We start from the raw sequence: 18,839 nt of genomic DNA, 5'->3' as shown, positions 1-18,839 counted from the left end.
GATAACTGTCCGCTGAGTGTATATACACATGATGGATGCGGCTGTGTGAAGGCAGATGTGTCTGCGATCCCATGGGATATGCGGTAGAAGCGGGCTTCTATTACATAGGCTGATGCTGGACTAATAAATACTTCACTTATTTTTAAAGGCGGTCCAGCTGAAGGGAAACTATTACCAGGTGATCAAATCTTCGCCATCAACAATGAAAATGTGGAAAACATCCATGTTCAGAAGGCAGCAAACATGGTCAGGTAATGCATCGTACATGCAGCCACTGGGGCGAAGTGTAGCAGAGCAGCTTTCAGCTCAGTACATTATCTCTGTTGGATTATGCATGACATAAGCAAAAAGACAATACCGCAGCTAAATCTTGCTGATTCCATTCGGTAAGCTGTTTGAAATTCGGAAAGTATCCTGCGGTGTGATATTGACTGCATGCCGTTAGAGAACATGGGTAATGATAGCAGCGTGCTAATCTTCTGTAGTGTGTGTACAGAACACAATACTTAGAATTACTTAACTGATACATTTGGTCATTAGAATTATTTAACTTGTAAATTATACCATTTTATAAACTGATCATTTACATAGAAGCAGAGAAACTATTGTGTAATTACACCCCCCTCCATACACAAACAATAGTGCCACATGGACAGAACCCCTGAAAACAATAGTGCCGATAGTGCTCCTAAAAGCAGCGCCAAACAGATAATGCCACATATTGTGTCATAGCGGCTAATAGCGCACCACAAAGTAAGAATGTCATCTTCTCTATTCCACAGAGGAACAATGATCTTCTCAATGGCCCACACAGCAATGGTGCCCCTCTTAGTGCCCCACGCAGTAATATTGCTCCTACACAGTAATAATGCCCCTCTTAGTGCCCCACGCAGTAATATTGCTCCTACACAGTAATAATGCCCACAGTTGTACCCCACGCAGTAATACTGCTCCTACACAGCAATGGTGCCCCTCTTAGTGCCCCACGCAATAATATTGCTCCTACACAATAATAATGCCCCTCTTAGTGCCTCACGCAGTAATATTGCTCCTACACAGTAATAATGTCCCTCTTAGTGCCCCACGCAGTAATATTGCCCCTACACAGTAATAATGCCCACTGTTATTCCCCACGTAGTAACATTGCCCCTACGAAGTAATAATGCCCACCATTGTTCCCCATATAGTAATATTGCTCCTACACAGTAATAATGCCCCTCTTAGTGCCCCACGCAATAATATTGCTCCTACACAGTAATAATGCCCACCGTTGTTCCCCACATAGTAATATTGCCCCTACACAGTAATAATGCCCGCCGTTGTTCCCCACGTAGTAATATTGCCCCTACGAAGTAATAATGCCCCTCTTAGTGCCCCACGCAATAATATTGCTCCTACACAATAATAATGCCCCTCTTAGTGCCCCACGCAGTAATATTGCTCCTACACAGTAATAATGCCCCTCTTAGTGCCCCATGCAGTAATATTGCCCCTACACAGTAATAATGCCCGCCGTTGTTCCCCACGTAGTAATATTGCCCCTACGAAGTAATAATGCCCCTCTTAGTGCCCCACGCAATAATATTGCTCCTACACAGTCATAATGCCCCTCTTAGTGCCCCACGCAGTAATACTGCTCCCTTTGTGCGCCTACACAGTAATAATGCTCACCGTTGTGCCCCTACAAAGCAATAATTCCCTCATTTTCCCCTAGAAAGCCATAATGTTACCCTGAAAGTGATGATGCCTCTTGTATGCCACTTTGAGGTTAAAAAAGCTGAGTGTCCCTTTAAAGTTATAGCACCCTCTCAAAGGAGATTATCCTTGGACCTCTTGTGTCACCAGATAGATTTGTATCTTATATGACAGACTCAGTTTCCACTGGTTACCCTACTCTTCGCTATTTACTACATCCCTTCCTTATGTTTCTGTTATGTCTTGCCTTTGTCTCTCTCGACTTATACTCGCTACATTTACTCATTATTGTTATTATGATTCTTCAACTCAAGAAGGCAAATTCTATATGTCATCAGTGATGAGTTTATGCCTATTTTCCTGCCCTCTTGGTGGAATCTAAGTGTTATTGTACAATTCTGACATTATAATGTACTCCGTCTATTGTGCTTTTTGTTTTCTTCTTAAAAATGTCAATAAATATACAGATATTACAAAAAAGTTAATTCACTCACTCAAACGTTTTAGTGCCCTCAAGTTAAATGTTATAGGTTACCAAAATTGGGGTTATTTAGTTTAGAAAAAAGACGACTGAGGGGTGACCTAATAACATGTATAGATATATATATATATATATATCAGGGGACAATACAGAGATCTCTCCCATCATCTATTATACCCAGGACTGTAACAAGGGGGCGCTCTAATAACTATGTATATATATATATCAGGGGACAATACAGAGATCTCTCCCATCATCTATTATACCTAGGACTGTAATCAGGAGACGCTCTAATAACTATGTATAGATATATCAGGGGTCAGTACAGAGATCTCTTCCATCATTTATTTATACCCAGGACTGTGACTGTAACAAGGGGGCGCCCCCTTCATCTAGAGGAAAGAAGGTTTCTACACCGACATAGAAGAGGGTTCTTTACTGTAAGAGCAGTGAGACTATGGAACTCTCTGCCTGAGGCAGCAGTGATGGCAAACTCACTAACAGAGTACAAGAGGGGCCTGGATGCCTTTCTTGAGTGTTACAATGTTACATGCTATATCACTGATTACTTCAGAAGGGTCGGTGATCCGGGATTATTCCGATTGCCAGATTAGAGTCTGAAAGGAATTTTGAAGGCTGTGGATTTATATGCAGATACACATTTAGGGCTCATTCACACGGGTGTATTTGTGGTCCATATTATGCGCGTATTTTTTACAAAACCCCATTGATTGCCTTGAGGCATTCAGAGGAGCTATTTTATGAATGTGAAAAAAATCTCAGCATGTCCAATTTGTTCTGCATTACCTAAATGTCATTAAAGGGGTTTTGTCATTAGGAAAAAAGGCATCAATACCTACCTATTCCTCCCCTGTCAGTATTCTTACCACATCTTCTCCTGGCTCCTCCAGTCCCCTGGGTCACGTCTCACTCGTCTGAATCTGCCCCCTAGAGGGAGCTGCTGAAATAGCATCAGGAAGGGACATGTAAATCCTATCTTTCTGCAATATGGAGAAACCCAAGCTATGTGAACTTTGGCGAAGATGTCCATAGCATTCAAGAGATTGCTAAAATGGTGTGGATTTCAGCCTGGAATCCGCAGTGAAATTTCGGGGCCTTAGGGGTAATTTTATGAAAAATTGTATGTTTGTACTGTCATCCCAGATCCAGCGTATGACCATTTGTGTTTGTATTACAGGGATTCAGGGGACACTGTTACCATAACAGTACTGCGGGGTACTTCGGTAAATACAGATCTGTTTTACATTTATGTATATTGGTAGATCAGTCCTTGGTTTGTTGCTAAATAAAACAGAAGAAAGATACTTGTTGAGAGTTTACAAATAAAAACTTTTGGTCTATTGTATGTTGGGGGGAAAAAGTTTTAAAGGGATCCTGTCACTGGGTTCGTGCTGCCCGAACCACAAACAGCACGAACCCAGTACAGGGATATCTATCACCATGCGGATGTGTTAAGGTCCATTTAGACGGGATGAACGACAAGCAAACGATGCCCGACACTCACCCCTGTGTGTCCTCGCTCCTGTGCTGTATCGCTGGCTCACATCGGGGCGGCAGGAGGAGATTTCTCTTCTGGCGCTCCCCCGCCCCTCTCCATTGACTTAAAGGGGTTGTCCCGTGCCGAAACGTTTTTTGTTTTTTTTTTGCATAGGCCCCCCCGTTCAGCGCAGGACAAACCCAAGGGATATGTTGAAATTTTAAAAATTTTTTTTACTTACCCGAATCCCCTCTCTGCAACTTCTTCCTTCTTTTCCTCCAAGATGGCCGCCGGGATCTTCACCCACGATGCACCGCGGGTCTTCTCCCATGGTGCACCGTGGGCTCTGTGCGGTCCATTGCCGATTCCAGCCTCCTGATTGGCTGGAATCGGCACACGTGATGGGGCGGAGCTACGCGATGACGCGTAGAAGGGGGCGGAGCAAGAACGCCGCTCGTGCCCGGACCGACCAGAAGGGAGAAGACCCTTCTGCGCAAGCGTGTCTAATCGGGCGATTAGACGCTGAAATTAGACGGAGCCATGGAGACGGGGACGCCAGCACCGGAAGGGGTAAGTGTATAACTTCTGTATGGCTCATATTTAATGTACGATGTATATTACAAAGTGCATTAATATGGCCATACAGAAGTGCTTAACCCCACTTATGCTGCATGGTGGCTATGATAGACGATGAGCCGATCGCTCAGTGTAAATAGCAGCTGTTCAGTACTGAACAGATGCTATGTTAAGTCAATGGAGAGGGGCGGGTGAGAGCGAGGAGAGAAATCTCCTCCAGCAGCCGTGCTGTGAGCTAACGATACTAGCTCTTGTGCAGCAGCACGGGAACCAGTATGTACGGGGACGAGTGTCGGGCATCGTTTGCCCGACATTCGGTTTATCTAAATGGGTCTTCATTCTGAAATGCTCTCACGTTTCAGAATAAACACGTTAAAATTTGACTTGGAACAGAGCTGGCTTCTCCCCGCCCGCGGCTCCTTTGTGACAGCTCTCTTCCTATTTCTCATTATTTCAATATTTTGTTATTTACATTTATAGTATTTATTATTTATTTTCTTTGTTAATTTTTTATTAGTGTTTTTATATTTGTACTGAATTATGTAGTTTTAATGTTTTGATACTGTTATTAGTCATTACATTTTTGCTTTTTCTTCTCCGTTTGTGTGAGGGACGTGGTGTTTCCTGGTTGCTGACGTCGGACGTTCCCGCCTTCTTGCGCTTCCCATCATTTAAAAACCTGTGTGTATTCGTTTCCCTATATATGATCTGAAGAAAGCCCCATTTCGGCGCTAAGATGCGTCATCCATTAAAGGACTTTGCTTCATCATGGCTGTTTTTTCTTGGCAGCAGCGAAGTGCAGGGAGAGAGCTGTCAATCTGCATGCAGCATGCAGGGAGAGCCGGGAGCAGCACGCCTCTATGACGTTCCAAGTCAAACTGTAAAATATATGTATTGTGAAATGCAACAGTGTTTCAGGATAGCACATCCACGGGGGCAATAGACATCCCTGTCTTGTGGTTTGGACAGCATAAACTTGGTGACATGTTCGCTTTAAAGGCTCCGCTACACTGATACTGGGCCTTAAGGGGTTTGCCAAGCAACGCCTACCAGGATACATCAGGGTCAGAATGGAAACACTGCTCCGACCCCTGTGTAGTGGCCGACACTAGTAATTGCAGGCGAAGCTCTCATTGAAATCAATGGGATCATTGATTTCCATGAGAGCTGCACCTGCAATTACGAGTACTGGCCACCACACAGGGGCGGAACAGCAGCTTCCACTCCGACCCTGATATATCCCAGTAGGCGCTGCCTGGAAAACCCCTTTAATTCTTTTGAGTTTCTATTCCTTTCAGAGGCAAGAGTTTACTAGTAATTAGAGATGAGCGAGCATGCTCGGATAAGGCAGTTACTCCAGCGAGCATTGCTCTTCTCGAGTAACTGCATTCTCGTCCGAGCAGGCTCGGGGGGGGGAGCGGCGGGGGTGATCAGGGTGTAGTGAGGGGGAGAGAGAGAGAGATCTCTCTCACTCCCCCCCCCCCCCCCCCTTGCCCGTGACCTACCTGAGCTTGCTCGGATGAGAATGCAGTTACTCGAGAATAGCAATGCTCGCTGGAGTAACTGCCTTATCCAAGCAGGCTCGCTCAGCTCTACTAGTAATGAAAGGAAAAAATTGTAACTGTATTTTAAGGCGAACTTACATTTTGCCATGATTGTGCAGCACATATCCTTGATCAAGCTGCAAGTACCTGCAGCAAAGGAGCAGCATTTCTCCTGACCCATCATTTATGTAACAGTGATATACAGACTCTGGTAGGAAGAGCCCATTAAGTGCAGGTGTAATAATCACAAGTCATTCTGTAATATCACAGTCTGACTGTTCATTAAAGATTGGGACAATCGAGTTACCAGACTGTAAATGATACAGAAATGCTTTCAATGAAAAGCATTATGACCTAACCGTTTAATTGCTGCCATCTACAGCGCTGGAGTAGATTAAATTTACTGCAGGGATAACAATCCCATCATTTAGAGTAGACTTTTATCCTTAGCAAAATTACTTTGGATGGTACAGAGAAAAGACAAGCCTGAGCCTGAGCGCTGCCGAGTTAAGATGGCTTTTCTCATATTTAGACAGACATGGATTTTTGACATGCCTAATCCTTTGTTCTCCGGGAGATAAGCGCTGTCAGTGATGCATGATAGCCGCTGATCTCTCCATTGAAATAAACATGTACGCTCGGCTGATCTAACCATGTATGTTTATGCAGAGCATGGCTAGACTGCGGAGACGGCCAGCTCATGTCTATGGTTGGCTTTATTGTTCCTAGTTGTCATTGACAGACAAGACAGACTGGATCTTCTGTTTACGTTACTTTATTACCCAATACAAAGTAATTAACAAAATCAATAAACAATACAAATAATCCTCCCTGAGCCTATAATTGTGCCTTGCATTGTATAGTAGTTCAAGAGACTCTGTCACCTACTTTTATCACTATAAGCTAAAGGCCCATTTAGACAGAATGATTATCACTCAGAATTCGATCAAAAGTCGTCTTTTGAGTGATAATCGTTGCATGTAAATGTGCCCATCTTTTAGTTTTCTGCTTGACAGTTTTCAGTTCACCATGAAATCCATCCTTCAGCAGAACAGCTGATAAGACGGACCGCATGCTGTGCTCTGATTACAGCTGATTACATTACCTAATATTTCTAGACACTATCAAGACCGGTGTAGTACCATTGGATTGGCGCATTGCCAACGTGGTTCCAATTTACAAAAAAGGGAGCAAAAGTGAGCCTGGTAACTACAGGCCAGTAAGTCTCACTTCAGTAACGGGAAAAATTTTCGAGGGGATTCTGAGAGACGCCATCGATGAGTACCTCAAGGAGAACAAGGGAATAACTCCTCACCAGCATGGATTCATGAAGGGTCGCTCATGTCAGACAAATCTGATCAGTTTCTACAATGAAGTAAGCTCTAAGCTGGACCTAGGAGAAACTATTGATCTTGTATATCTGGACTTCTCTAAAGCCTTTGACACCGTGCCACATAATAGGCTAATATACAAAATGAGGCAGCTCAGACTGGGCGAAAACGTGTGTAAGTGGGTAAAAAATTGGCTCAATGATAGAAAGCAGAGGGTGGTAATAAATGGTGCGTACTCTGATTGGACCATAGTCGCTAGTGGGGTGCCACAGGGTTCAGTTTTGGGCCCCACTCTGTTCAACATATTTATCAACGACCTAATAGAGGGGCTGCACAGCAAAATATCAATATTTGCAGATGACACAAAATTATACAATATAATTAATACAACGGAGGACAATGTGCGGCTGCAAACGGACCTGGATAAGATGGGGGCTTGGGCAGAAAAATGGCAAATGAAGTTCAATGTTGAAAAATGTAAGACTATGCACATGGGCAGGAGGAACGGATGTCACAAATATTCACTTAATGGGGTACCGCTGGGGAAAAGTGATATGGAAAAGGATCTAGGGGTATTAGTGGATAATAGACTAAATTGGAGTAACCAATGCCAGTCAGCTGCTGTAAAGGCAAATAAAGTCTTGGGGTGCATTAAAAGAGGTATAGGGGCGAAGGACGAGAACATTATCCTCCCACTATATAAGGCACTTGTCAGGCCTCACATGGAATACTGTGTACAATTCTGGTCACCGGTGCTCAGGAAAGATGTTACGGTATTGGAGGGGGTTCAAAGAAGGGCAACCAAACTAATACATGGAATGACGGGACTGGAATACCCAGAGAGGCTGTCCAAATTGGGACTATTTACTCTAGAAAAAAGAAGGTTAAGAGGGGACCAAATAACTATGTATAAGTACATGAGGGGACAACACATGGATCTCTCCCGCGATCTGTTTACACCCAGGACCACGACGGTAACAAGAGGACATCCGCTACGATTAGAGGAAAGTAGGTTTCATCACCAACATAGAAGGGGATTCTTTACTGTAAGAGCAGTGAGACTATGGAACTCTCTACCGGAGGAAGTGGTGATGGCAAAATCCATAGAGGCGTTTAAAAGGGGACTTGATGTCTTTCTGGAGAAGAAGGATATTACAGGATATAAATATTAGGTGAAGTGTCAATCCTGGTATACAGGCAGGTAGGAACTATTAGGGGTTGATCCAGGGAACAGTCTGATTGCCATTAGGGAGTCGGGAAGGAATTTTTTCCCCAAAAGGGCTAATTGGCTTCTGGCCCTGGGGTTTTTTGCCTTCCTCTGGATCAACAAAGTAGGATAGACAGGCTGGACTAGATGGACAATGTCCTCATTCAGCCTAACATACTATGTTACTATGTTACTATGTATGTCTCAGCATGGCAGAACAAATGGAATTTATTTAGAGAACAGTAGGTGGTCTGTTCCCTGATTACAGCTCCTGGCAGCTCACAAGCTACTAATTGGTATTAATAGGCATTAGTACCAATTAGTAGATTATGCAAAATGATCGCTCAAAAGCCATCTTTTGAGTGATCATTAGAGATGAGCGAGCGTACTCGGAAAAGCACTACTCGCTCGAGTAATGTGCTTTATCCGAGTATCGCTGTGCTCGGGTCTGAAGATTCGGGTGCCGCTGCGGCTGACAGGTGAGTCGCAGCGGGGAGCAGGGGAGAGCGGGCGGGAGAGAGGGAGAGAAAGATCTCCCCTCCGTTCCTCCCCGCTCTCCCCTGCAGCTCCCCGCTCCGTGCTGGCACCCGAATCTTCAGACCCGAGCACAGCGATACTCTGATAAAGCAAATTACTCGAGCGAGTAGTGCTTTTCCAAGTACGCTCGCTCATCTCTAGTGATCATCTTGGTGTGTAAATGTACCTTACGTTTATAGGCTAAGAATAGGTGACCCGCTGAGTCCAGAGATGTAAGTGTTGTACTTACCTTCCCCGTCGTTCCCCCGGTGTTGGCACTGGACGCTGCCGCTGCAATGCATTGAGCAGTGCTGCAGAGTAGTCCGTCCATTATAAAATTGGAACAGCTGAACTCCTTAGCAGCGCCGCTCAATGCACTGAGCAGCGACTATGAGCGCTCACACTGAGGGTAGAATGAGGAGGTAAGTATAACACTTACATCCCCAGACGCACTGGGTCACCTTCTTTCAGTCCATAAGCTTAGCTCACAGGGCTAAAAGTAGATGACAGATTCCCTGTTTTATGAGTTCCAACTACAATGATAAGCGGAGTCCCAAGTCATCCCTTCTTAGGTCCGTGTCACACGAACACATTTGCACAGCGCTTTGTGCACGCAATATGCAGTGAATAGAACCCATGGATTTGAATGGGTTCATTTACTTCAGCGTATTTACCAATGCACTTTGCTTGTGCAAAAAAAAATACGCAGCATGCTCTACCTTCCTGCGCATTTGCGCATGAAAATAACACATATTGGACTAATTAATTTAATTGCCCATCTTAATGAATGGGAGCGTGCTTTGGCCTTTTTGCGCATGATTTGTGAGTGCAAAATGTACACTAAAGCGCACACGTGTGCAAATAAGCAACGCACGTTGCACAACTACGCGTCCCAAATGCGCTCGCACTTCTGTGACCCCGACCTTATTGTGTAAACCCTATTAAACACATTTTCTTATTCGTATGCAGAGTCCCAAGTCCTCCTTCCTTACAGCAGAGAAAAGAGCCCGATTAAAAAGCAATCCAGTGAAAGTGAGGTTTGCTGAAGAAGTGATTGTGAACGGTCTCACTCAGGTCAGTAGCTTCGCATCTAAATGTTTGCAACTGCATAAGCTGGTTCATCCATGTATGAATGTACTCTTAAGGCCCAATTAGACACAACGATTATCGCTCAAAGCCGTCTTTTGGGTGATAATCGTTGTGTGTACCTGTACTGACATCGCGCAGTCTTCGTTCTCCCGTTGCTCACCGTTGTATTTCAGCGTGCTGACGATGAGCCTTATCAGGGATTCACAGCGGGATACAGCTGATACTATTGTTTCAGCTGTATCCCGCTCCCTGATGACAGGCTGGGTATGAAGAACAGAGCGGTCCAGCTGCGTTCTCCATACCCAGGACGGAGCGCTCGGCTTGCGTTGTAAATGACACAACGATTATCACTCAAAAGTCGCTCAAAAGACATCTTTTGAGCGATAATCGTTGTGTCTAAATGGGCCATAGTGGGTTTTATTTTTCTGCATTTGAAACAAACCATACAAACAGGATACTTGTATTGTATGTAAATAGCCAGTTTATGCCTTATTTGCATAGAATAAAAGGAACTGGGGTCCTGGGTTTTAATCTGACCAAAGTAAGGCCTCATGCACACCTGCGGGTCAGATTCTGCATGTGGGAGCCCGCAGCAGAATCCGACCCTGTGCCCGGCCAGCATCCGTACGTACTTGTATTTTCTTCTTCTTTCTGTACTGCGGTGGGTCAATTTTTTTTTTTTAACTCCTGCTTTTCCAGCGGATTTCACGGCCCGTCCACAATATCAATTGCGGACGGCTCTTAGGTCAGACGGCTTTCATTGACTTCAATGGAAGCCGTCTGTGTGGAATCCGCAGAAAAATGGAGCATGATGCGATTTTTCATTTGTGAGCAGAAACCAGAATTGGCTTCCGCTTGTGTGCATGAAGAATCATTTTTGCACTGCATGCTATGGGCAGTATTTGCTGTGGAATCCGGAGGTGGACGCCTGCTCCAGAGTGCACAATTCACCCTAAAGGTCTGCAAAGAGTTTATATGTACCTCCAAGCACTCTGGCTTTCCTCCCACACACCTAAAGCACATTGATAGGTTGATTGTCATGCTATGAAAGTGGTCTTAGGTTACTTTTACATGGGATGACAGTCGCCTGAGTAATCGCTCAAGAGAGCAGGTATGTGTAACCGATGTCCCAAGGAAGCACAGGACCCGACAGGGCATTTATCGGAGCTGCTTGGTGTTCAGCTTACCTAAAATCCAAGCAACGTTTGATCCATGTAAACAGACAGTCGATCATCTATGAATGACTGCCTGTTTACTCTGAATGGAAGTGGGTGGGCAGAAGCGTGTTGATCGTTTGGATGACTGTTGGGGGCTTAAGCTACGGACAACTATCCAGTGTAGAAGTATATGTTGTGTGTGTTTGTAATTGGGGGCTTGGGGTAAATCTGTCCATGGAGTTGGTTTGTTTTTCCAGCATGATGTGTTCTGTGTAATGACTTTCTATGACATGTCTGTAAAACTAAACGTACCAGAAAAAACATGGACCTTTGCTCTTATCCATTTGCTGTTGTGTCATTTCCTGCCATCATGTTCTGTGATCTGGTTTAATGGCATCGCAGCTCTTCAGAGGAATTTTGAAGTATTAGTCCAATATCTTGTATGTTTCTAAAATGCGGCTCTTTTTCAGGGGAATTCACTTTTGTTTATGCCTAATGTCCTTAAAGTCTACTTGGAGAATGGTCAGACAAAGGCATTTAAATTTGAGAAGAAAACAACTGTTAAGGTATACGCAGATGTATATATTATTTAATATGGTATTCTATGGGGCAGATTTATTAATATTGTTAGACAGTGAAAACGTAGACAGCCTTAAAATAAACTACAACCTCAATGTAAAATGTACAGAAATGTAAAGAAAAAAAGAATGCAATGATTTGGAAATGTCATATAACCATGTTTTATTCCCAATAGAACATATCGGAAGGTCAGAGGGAGACATTTTTCCATTTCATTTTAAAAAAAATAACTCATTTAGAAATTAATGGCAGCAACAGATCTCACAAAAGTTGGGACAGAGTTAATGAAAGGCTGTAAAAGTAAGTGGTACTAATAAAAAAACAGCTAAAAGGTAAATTTCTTGCTAGGTCATATGACTGTCTATAAAAGGAGCATGTTAGAGAGTCAGAGTCTTTCAGAAGACAAGACGTTGAATATCCCACCATCTACAGTACCCAAAAGATTCAGAGAATCTGGAAAAATTCTTGTGGACAAGGCCAACAGTCAATACTGGAGCTTGAGATCTATGGACCCTCAGGCGGCACTGCATTAAAAACAGGCATGATTCTGTAATGCAAATTACTGCATGGGCTGAGGAATACTTCTAGAAATCACTGTCTGTGAACACAGTTCGCCGTATAATCCACAAATGCAAGTTAAAGCTGTATCATGCAAAGAAGAAGCCATGTATCAGCACAATCTAGAAATGTTGACATGTTTTTGGAAAAATTTTTTGGAACCATGAACACCTTGTCCAGTGGACTCAAGAGGAGAGGGACCATCCAGCCTGTTATCAGCACACAGTTCAAAATCCTCCATTTCTGATGGTATGGGGTTGCATTAGTGCCTATGGAATGGGCAGTTTACACATCTTGAAAGGCTCCACCAATGCTGACAGTATATAGAGGTTGTAGAACAACACATACCACCATCAGACAACGTCTCTTTCAGGGAAGAATTTGTATATTTCAGCAAGACAATGCTAAACCACATACTGCATCCATCACAACAGCACAGAAGAAGAGTCTGGGGCTGAACCGAACCTTTCACCAATAGAAAACATTTAGCACATTATGAAATGAAAAATCTGACAAAGACAACCGAGGACTGCTGAGCAGCTAGACTTCTACATCAGACAAGATGCAATAGAAAGATGAGTCCCTTAGGCCTTCTGATATGTTCTATTGTGAATAAAATAAGGTTAGATGAGATTTCCAAATCATTGTATTCTTATGTCTTTAGATTTCTTTACATTTACACAGTGTCCTAACTATTTTTGGAATTTGGGTTGTAAATGAAAATAAAGGTAATGCCAGATATACGCAATAGATAAGAATGTCATCCTTTTTGGGAATAAGAGACCTTTATCTCATACAATTCCACAATGAGACAGAATGCTTATAGTTGGCCATAAACATCAAGATCTCTTCTCTTTGTCAGTACTGGATTTGTCTTCATGGAGCCCTGACCACCCAAATGAATTATGCACCCAAAGGAGTAATTGAAGGAACCGATGTAGACTAGAATGGTGTTTGATATAAAAGTTGGGGTTGCAGCTACAGAATATTATTGCTGAAGTCTAGATTAGTGATTATGGCACAGTAATTGCTTACAATATTTGAATGTTTCAGGATATCCTTATGACCCTCAAGGAGAAGCTTTCAATCAATATAATTGAGCACTTTGCACTAGCTCTAGAAGAGCAATATAATATCTCAAAGCTCTACCTACTTCATGAAGAAGAACTTATAGAACAGGTGAGTTTGAGAACTTTGTAGAGGAATTTAGAAGAAAGGAAAAAATTAGGAAAATTGGCCTCTAACTCTTTGGGGTTACTTTGCCTTCCTCTGGATCAACATTGGGGGGTAGTAGGCTGAAATGGATGGACAGGGGGCTTTTTTAGCCTTAAATACTATGTTACTATGCTACTATATAATATACTGCAGGTAATATTTTCATTGTCTTTTAAAATTCTGTATTTAGATTTCCTTGTATGACGTAGCTTGTAAAATCTATCACCCATCAGGGCCAATTCACATAGCCATTATTTCAGATTTCATTTTACATTTACATTATAGGCCATGAGGCGAAACAACAAATGAGCAATTTTTCCATATGGAAAAATAGTCCAGGTGCAAAAAAAATTGCTGCATGTCTTATTTTCGTCCATTTTCACTGATGAATATAGGACATGCAGTCTGCAGCACCAATATGGCTTGTCCATATATTGTCTTATGTTATTGCTCTTGAGTATTTCAGGTGCAACTCACAATACAACCGCGTGAATCTCGCTTTGTGCTAAGCCTGAGTTTGACTGTGTCCCTGGCATGGTGTCCCCTTTTTCTCCAGTACCAACTCTTGCCACATCTGTATTGATAATCCAGTAGAGACCATTCTGGTGTTAGTTTAAGTTGTATGCTAAACCCACTTGCCTATTCACTGCCATCAATTTGGTGGTAATTCTGCGTTAAACCTAATAGTCGTATAGTCGGAGACAGATTGGTTGTTTAGCAACCTCATTCCAAAGACTAGATGTTGGGCAGCGTACTCTTAAGGAACCTTCACATGGAACAAGTGTCGGGCGCATAAGCACCCAACAACAGTCCCAGCGACTATCGCTCTTACCCAGGGGCAACAGTCTGTCAGATAATGGAGGCGGAGCAGGCCAGAGATCGCTCTTGGCCACCCGCCTCCATTCACAGTAAACGGGAGTCATTCATAGATTGAATGTTGGAGGCTGAGTGTACGCAGGCCGGCAGTTGAGCGGATTTTTGGGGCGAATATCGGCCCGTGTAAAGTTACCTTTAGCAACCAGACTGGCAGACATCGCTCAACTTGGCACTGAGCTGACAGTAAAGAAAAATAGCAGCGTAGTAGCAGTCATGTCACAAACGTCTGTGCCACATGCTTAGTAGTAATTTTTTTTCATTAATTTAGGCAGATTTGATTGGTACAAACATCCCATTATCAATCTCAGCAAAGGTCCAAAAGGCTCCAAAACACACAGGGGGAAATTTCCTAAACCCCGCATTTCTGATGCTGAGCTTAGTCCAATTTTCTCTGGTTATCATACACTGAATACATGAAGAGGCACATGACTTTTCATGTATTCAGCGCATCTCGGCAGGTCCATGCGTCTTTTCAAAAATGTACGCCGTGTCTAATCTGGCATATATTTCTGGTATAATTTATGCCAGTTTCTGAAACTTTTTGGAAAAGTTGCGAGGCCAGCGCAGATAGCAAAAAAGCTGCTAATTTGCCAAACATTTGCACCTTTTTTATGCCAAAAACTGGTAAATGTATTTGTAAATGTGGCCTACAATGTTTTAATGCTTTGCAATCCAATTTTGGATTCAGGGTTGCCTAAGGGGCTTTCTCTTTCTGCCATTTTGCAATGGCACCATCTGCTGGCTAGACCTAGTAGTGCAGTATGTGAAATGCCAGAGAGGCCCCCCGACAACAGAACGGCCAGTAATATACAGTATGAATACCCTGCCGGACTTCTTCCGACATCAGAGCTGTACAGGCTTCAATCAGAATGTTGGAAGACGTCAGACAGTGGATTGGAAAGGGTTAATGTGAACTAGACATTAAGTTTTTATCTAATACTGGGCCTATCTTCCCGCTTCCTAAAACATTACTTGGCTACCACAAAGTAGAGTCCTACTGGTTTCCCAGCCCAAGTCAACTGCATAAATGATTGCTTCTATGTTTATAACATCTACCAGATGGGATAAAAATGAATTATTAGGCTCGGCCCAGATAACCTTGAATCTTGCATCATGGTGGTTCTCTACATAACAAAGCTAAGAGCAGCTTTGCCATTTCTCTATCCATTGTCTGAATCTGAGCATTTCAATTTTTTGTAACAGTTTATGACTGGTAAAAAATAAGCAGCTCCTCCTGCTGGGCAGAACATTGGCATCAAGCTGTGCCAGCCTGGCTCAAGCACAATGCCGCACAATGCCACACAAAAACTCAACAGATACCCAGCTGAGCCCCTTGTTGGCACCAGTGATGATGTACAATATAATACATGTGCACAATATAAAAAATTACAGGTACTAAACAAAGATAGAAAACTAAAAAAGACTATTTGATCAAGTAGATTTAGTGGGATGGAAGTCCGTAAATGTGTTCATATACGGTATATTTTTGTAAAAATATGTCCATTTGTGTAGGGGGAGACCTGGCAAATGCAGTCACCTGAATACCTATTTTTCAATGTCTATGCATGGCATCAATCTTTTCTTCGGGGGGCCCACAGCGCTGATTGTACAATTTAACTCCACGAATACAATGATGGTGTAACTCCCCAAACTAATGTCAGAAGTAGAGCAGAAGGATGAAGGAGGTACAACTGCATAAGGGCTCCATCACAGACACTAGTTTTCCAGCGCTTTGTAATCCTATAGAGAAACCTATGGGGAAATCGTTCTACCCAGAGCCGGCTGTGCTAAAAACAAAAAGCCACAAACACAAAAAATAAAGTCAATGTGTAAATATACGCTTTTAAATAATAGAAGTAACATCCGGCCGCAACGTTTTTGACCCACCCAAAAAGTTATTAAAAATGGCAACGAAAATGTCATAAAAAATGCTGCGAGACCCTGGGGCTTACTCACTATTCAAAATACTACAGCTTTCTGGCACAATTAATGCCAGAAAACTGTCTTACATGCCTTGTGCTATGTTTAATATATGTTTTTAGACATTTTTGGAAAGTTGTTCCAACTTGTCCGAAAAAGTGCCGTGGCCTAAATTTCACCACTTATTAAGCACAAATGACGAAAGCAATGCCAACTTATAGGTGGCCTGAACTTAGAATACACCGTCTTAAAATTCGACAGATTTATCATTCAGTCATCAATCTGGCGCAGTTTAAGACTATCTAGTTTTCATTAACTTTTAGACAGTATTAGTAAATAAGCCCCATTGAGTCTTAAGCCTTAGGCCCCCTGTCCACGGCAGTGATTTCACGAATCACGCCGCCTGAAGCTTTCCATAGCATTGCTATGGAAAGCGCCGTCCCCTTGTCCATGAGTGGAGAATCATTGCAATTCTCCGCTTGCGGTCAGCAATTTGCAGCATGCTGCGAATTTCCACGATTCTCCGTGGTCAACCGATCTATCAGATTAGGCTGACCGGCAGAGATTCATCTGCGGCTCCTGCTTCTGGGCAGTGGCTCCCGTGGACAAGGGGCCTAGGGCTGGGTTCACACGGAGTAGAATTGCCGCGGAATTTCCATGTAGAGTTTCGGCACGGAAATTCCACCGGCAGTCTTAAACCCGAGCCCAAGGGGCAAAGTGAACGAGATTTGCAAAAATCTAGTCCACACGGTGCGGACAGTCTGCTGCGGCCAGAATTCAAATCCGCGGCATGTCAGTTGTATCGCCATTTCCATTGCCGTCTCTTTCCTCTCTATGGGGAGTGATTCCCGCAACGGAATACAGGCGGACAAGTTGCGTCAAACCCGTGCCGAACAGTGCGGGTTTTGAAGCTGCCTTTCCACTGTAGAAATCTTGCAGAATTTCCGTGCGGTCCCACTCCGGACATCCCGTGAGATTTCTACCTTGTGTGAACCCAGCCTAAAGGCTAGTTACTACAACTTTATTTTCTGGCTGCTTTCCACTTCGTATTTTTCATGCCAAACCAAATTTGCCTCAGGAACCGTCTTCCTTTACCTTCTGCTGGACTCGATGGCGAAAATAAAGCACGGACACAAATTATGGTCATTCCAATGAGCCATAGATGTGCGGGTTTATATGTGACTAGTGGTCTGTGAAAACACAGCAACAACTCCTGCAACGTACTGCTCCTCATTTGTTCCCTCTTCTGCAGGTGGTACAGAAGAAGGAATCTCATGACTATCGCTGTCTGTTCAGAGTTTGCTTTGTACCCAAAGATCCTCTAGATCTCCTGCAGGAGGATCCAGTTGCCTTTGAGTATCTCTACTTACAGGTGAGTGTTTGCTACTCTAAGACACATTAGACTAGGGGAATGTTCACATCATGTTTTATCCTCACACTCAGAATACATGCTGGGAAAGGTCCCAGTAGATGTGCTAAACATACCCATAGGCCCCTATTCACCCAATGATGGCCAAACGAGTGGAGTTTTGATCTCTGCCGCATACGGTAACTCTTTTAAAAAACTTATCTTGCAAGTAGCCTTTAACACAGCAAAAAAAAAACTTTTTTCTAAACATTGGGCCCAATAGCTATAGGTATATGTCAGGGAATACTCGCGACATGAAAGGCTCAGATGCAATGTGAACAGAGCCTTAAAGGGGTTGTTTTTGCGATTTTTGTGCAATTTTAACATTAGAAAGTCCCATTAAAAAAAACGCAGCGATATTGCAGCGTTAAAAAGACACTGGTGGGTAAAAGTCCTAAAAGGGCATTCAGAATCATCACTTAGGGTGGCTTCACATGGGTGCATGCATTTTGGCACGTGACTTAACGCAAATGCAAATGCTCTGATTTAAATGGCTGTTTAGCCTAATGAGTCCCAAGTGTGCTCTTTTTCTGGCGGAATTGCGCAATTGTTGGTGCATTTTGCATGCATTTTTGCACCCCCCACAGACCTCAATGGGGAACACAAAAATAGAGCAGTTTCTATTTGTACTCCTGCACAGAAAATCGGGAAATGAGAACTAACCCATTGTATTCTCTAAGTATTGCATGTGTAACCTTTACACACACAAATACACCCATGTGAAGCCGCCCTTATACGCTAAATCTATAATTGTTCTAAGTACTCTGTGGACAAGACAAGATCTTTACTTCCACTCTAATTTATATGAGCAGTATATACTGTATGCCATCAGACCCAATGTGCACGGAGCCTAACTTCATGAACCTGCTGTATACAGTAGTTCAGTGCACCTTCACATATGTGTATGTCTGAGATCTGCTGTGTAAAGTACCTTATATGTACTGTATATATATATATATATATATATATATACGCTCCTCTTAGTTGTTTGACTGGTTACTGTGTTACTCCCGTAGAGCTGCAGTGATGTCCTTCAGGAGAGGTTTGCCGTCGAGATGAAATGCAGCGTTGCGTTACGCTTGGCTGCGCTGCACATTCAGGAACGTATTCACTCTTGTGGGCAACCGCAGAAGATAACATTCAAATACATTGAGTAAGTAGAACAGATGGATATATGTTGTCAGTCATA

General features: G+C 43.2%; 1 protein-coding gene across 1 annotated transcript in view; it reads left to right on the top strand.

Annotated features, from left to right (window-relative positions):
• Positions 1 to 18,839, top strand: part of FRMPD1 (FERM and PDZ domain containing 1) — a 128,230-nt gene that overhangs the window by 87,891 nt on the left and 21,500 nt on the right. The window contains exons 4-10 of the mRNA XM_066604441.1: positions 149 to 251; positions 3,375 to 3,420; positions 9,818 to 9,922; positions 11,565 to 11,660; positions 13,285 to 13,410; positions 17,495 to 17,614; positions 18,667 to 18,803. Coding sequence (XP_066460538.1) covers positions 149 to 251; positions 3,375 to 3,420; positions 9,818 to 9,922; positions 11,565 to 11,660; positions 13,285 to 13,410; positions 17,495 to 17,614; positions 18,667 to 18,803 — 733 coding nt within the window. The remainder of the gene's footprint in view (positions 1 to 148; positions 252 to 3,374; positions 3,421 to 9,817; positions 9,923 to 11,564; positions 11,661 to 13,284; positions 13,411 to 17,494; positions 17,615 to 18,666; positions 18,804 to 18,839) is intronic.

This window comes from Eleutherodactylus coqui, chromosome 5 (assembly GCF_035609145.1).
Source record: "Eleutherodactylus coqui strain aEleCoq1 chromosome 5, aEleCoq1.hap1, whole genome shotgun sequence".
NCBI classification, from domain to species: Eukaryota; Metazoa; Chordata; class Amphibia; order Anura; family Eleutherodactylidae; genus Eleutherodactylus; species Eleutherodactylus coqui.
The sequence above is the reverse complement of the archived record's forward strand: the minus strand, read 5'-3'. Positions and strand labels throughout refer to the sequence as shown.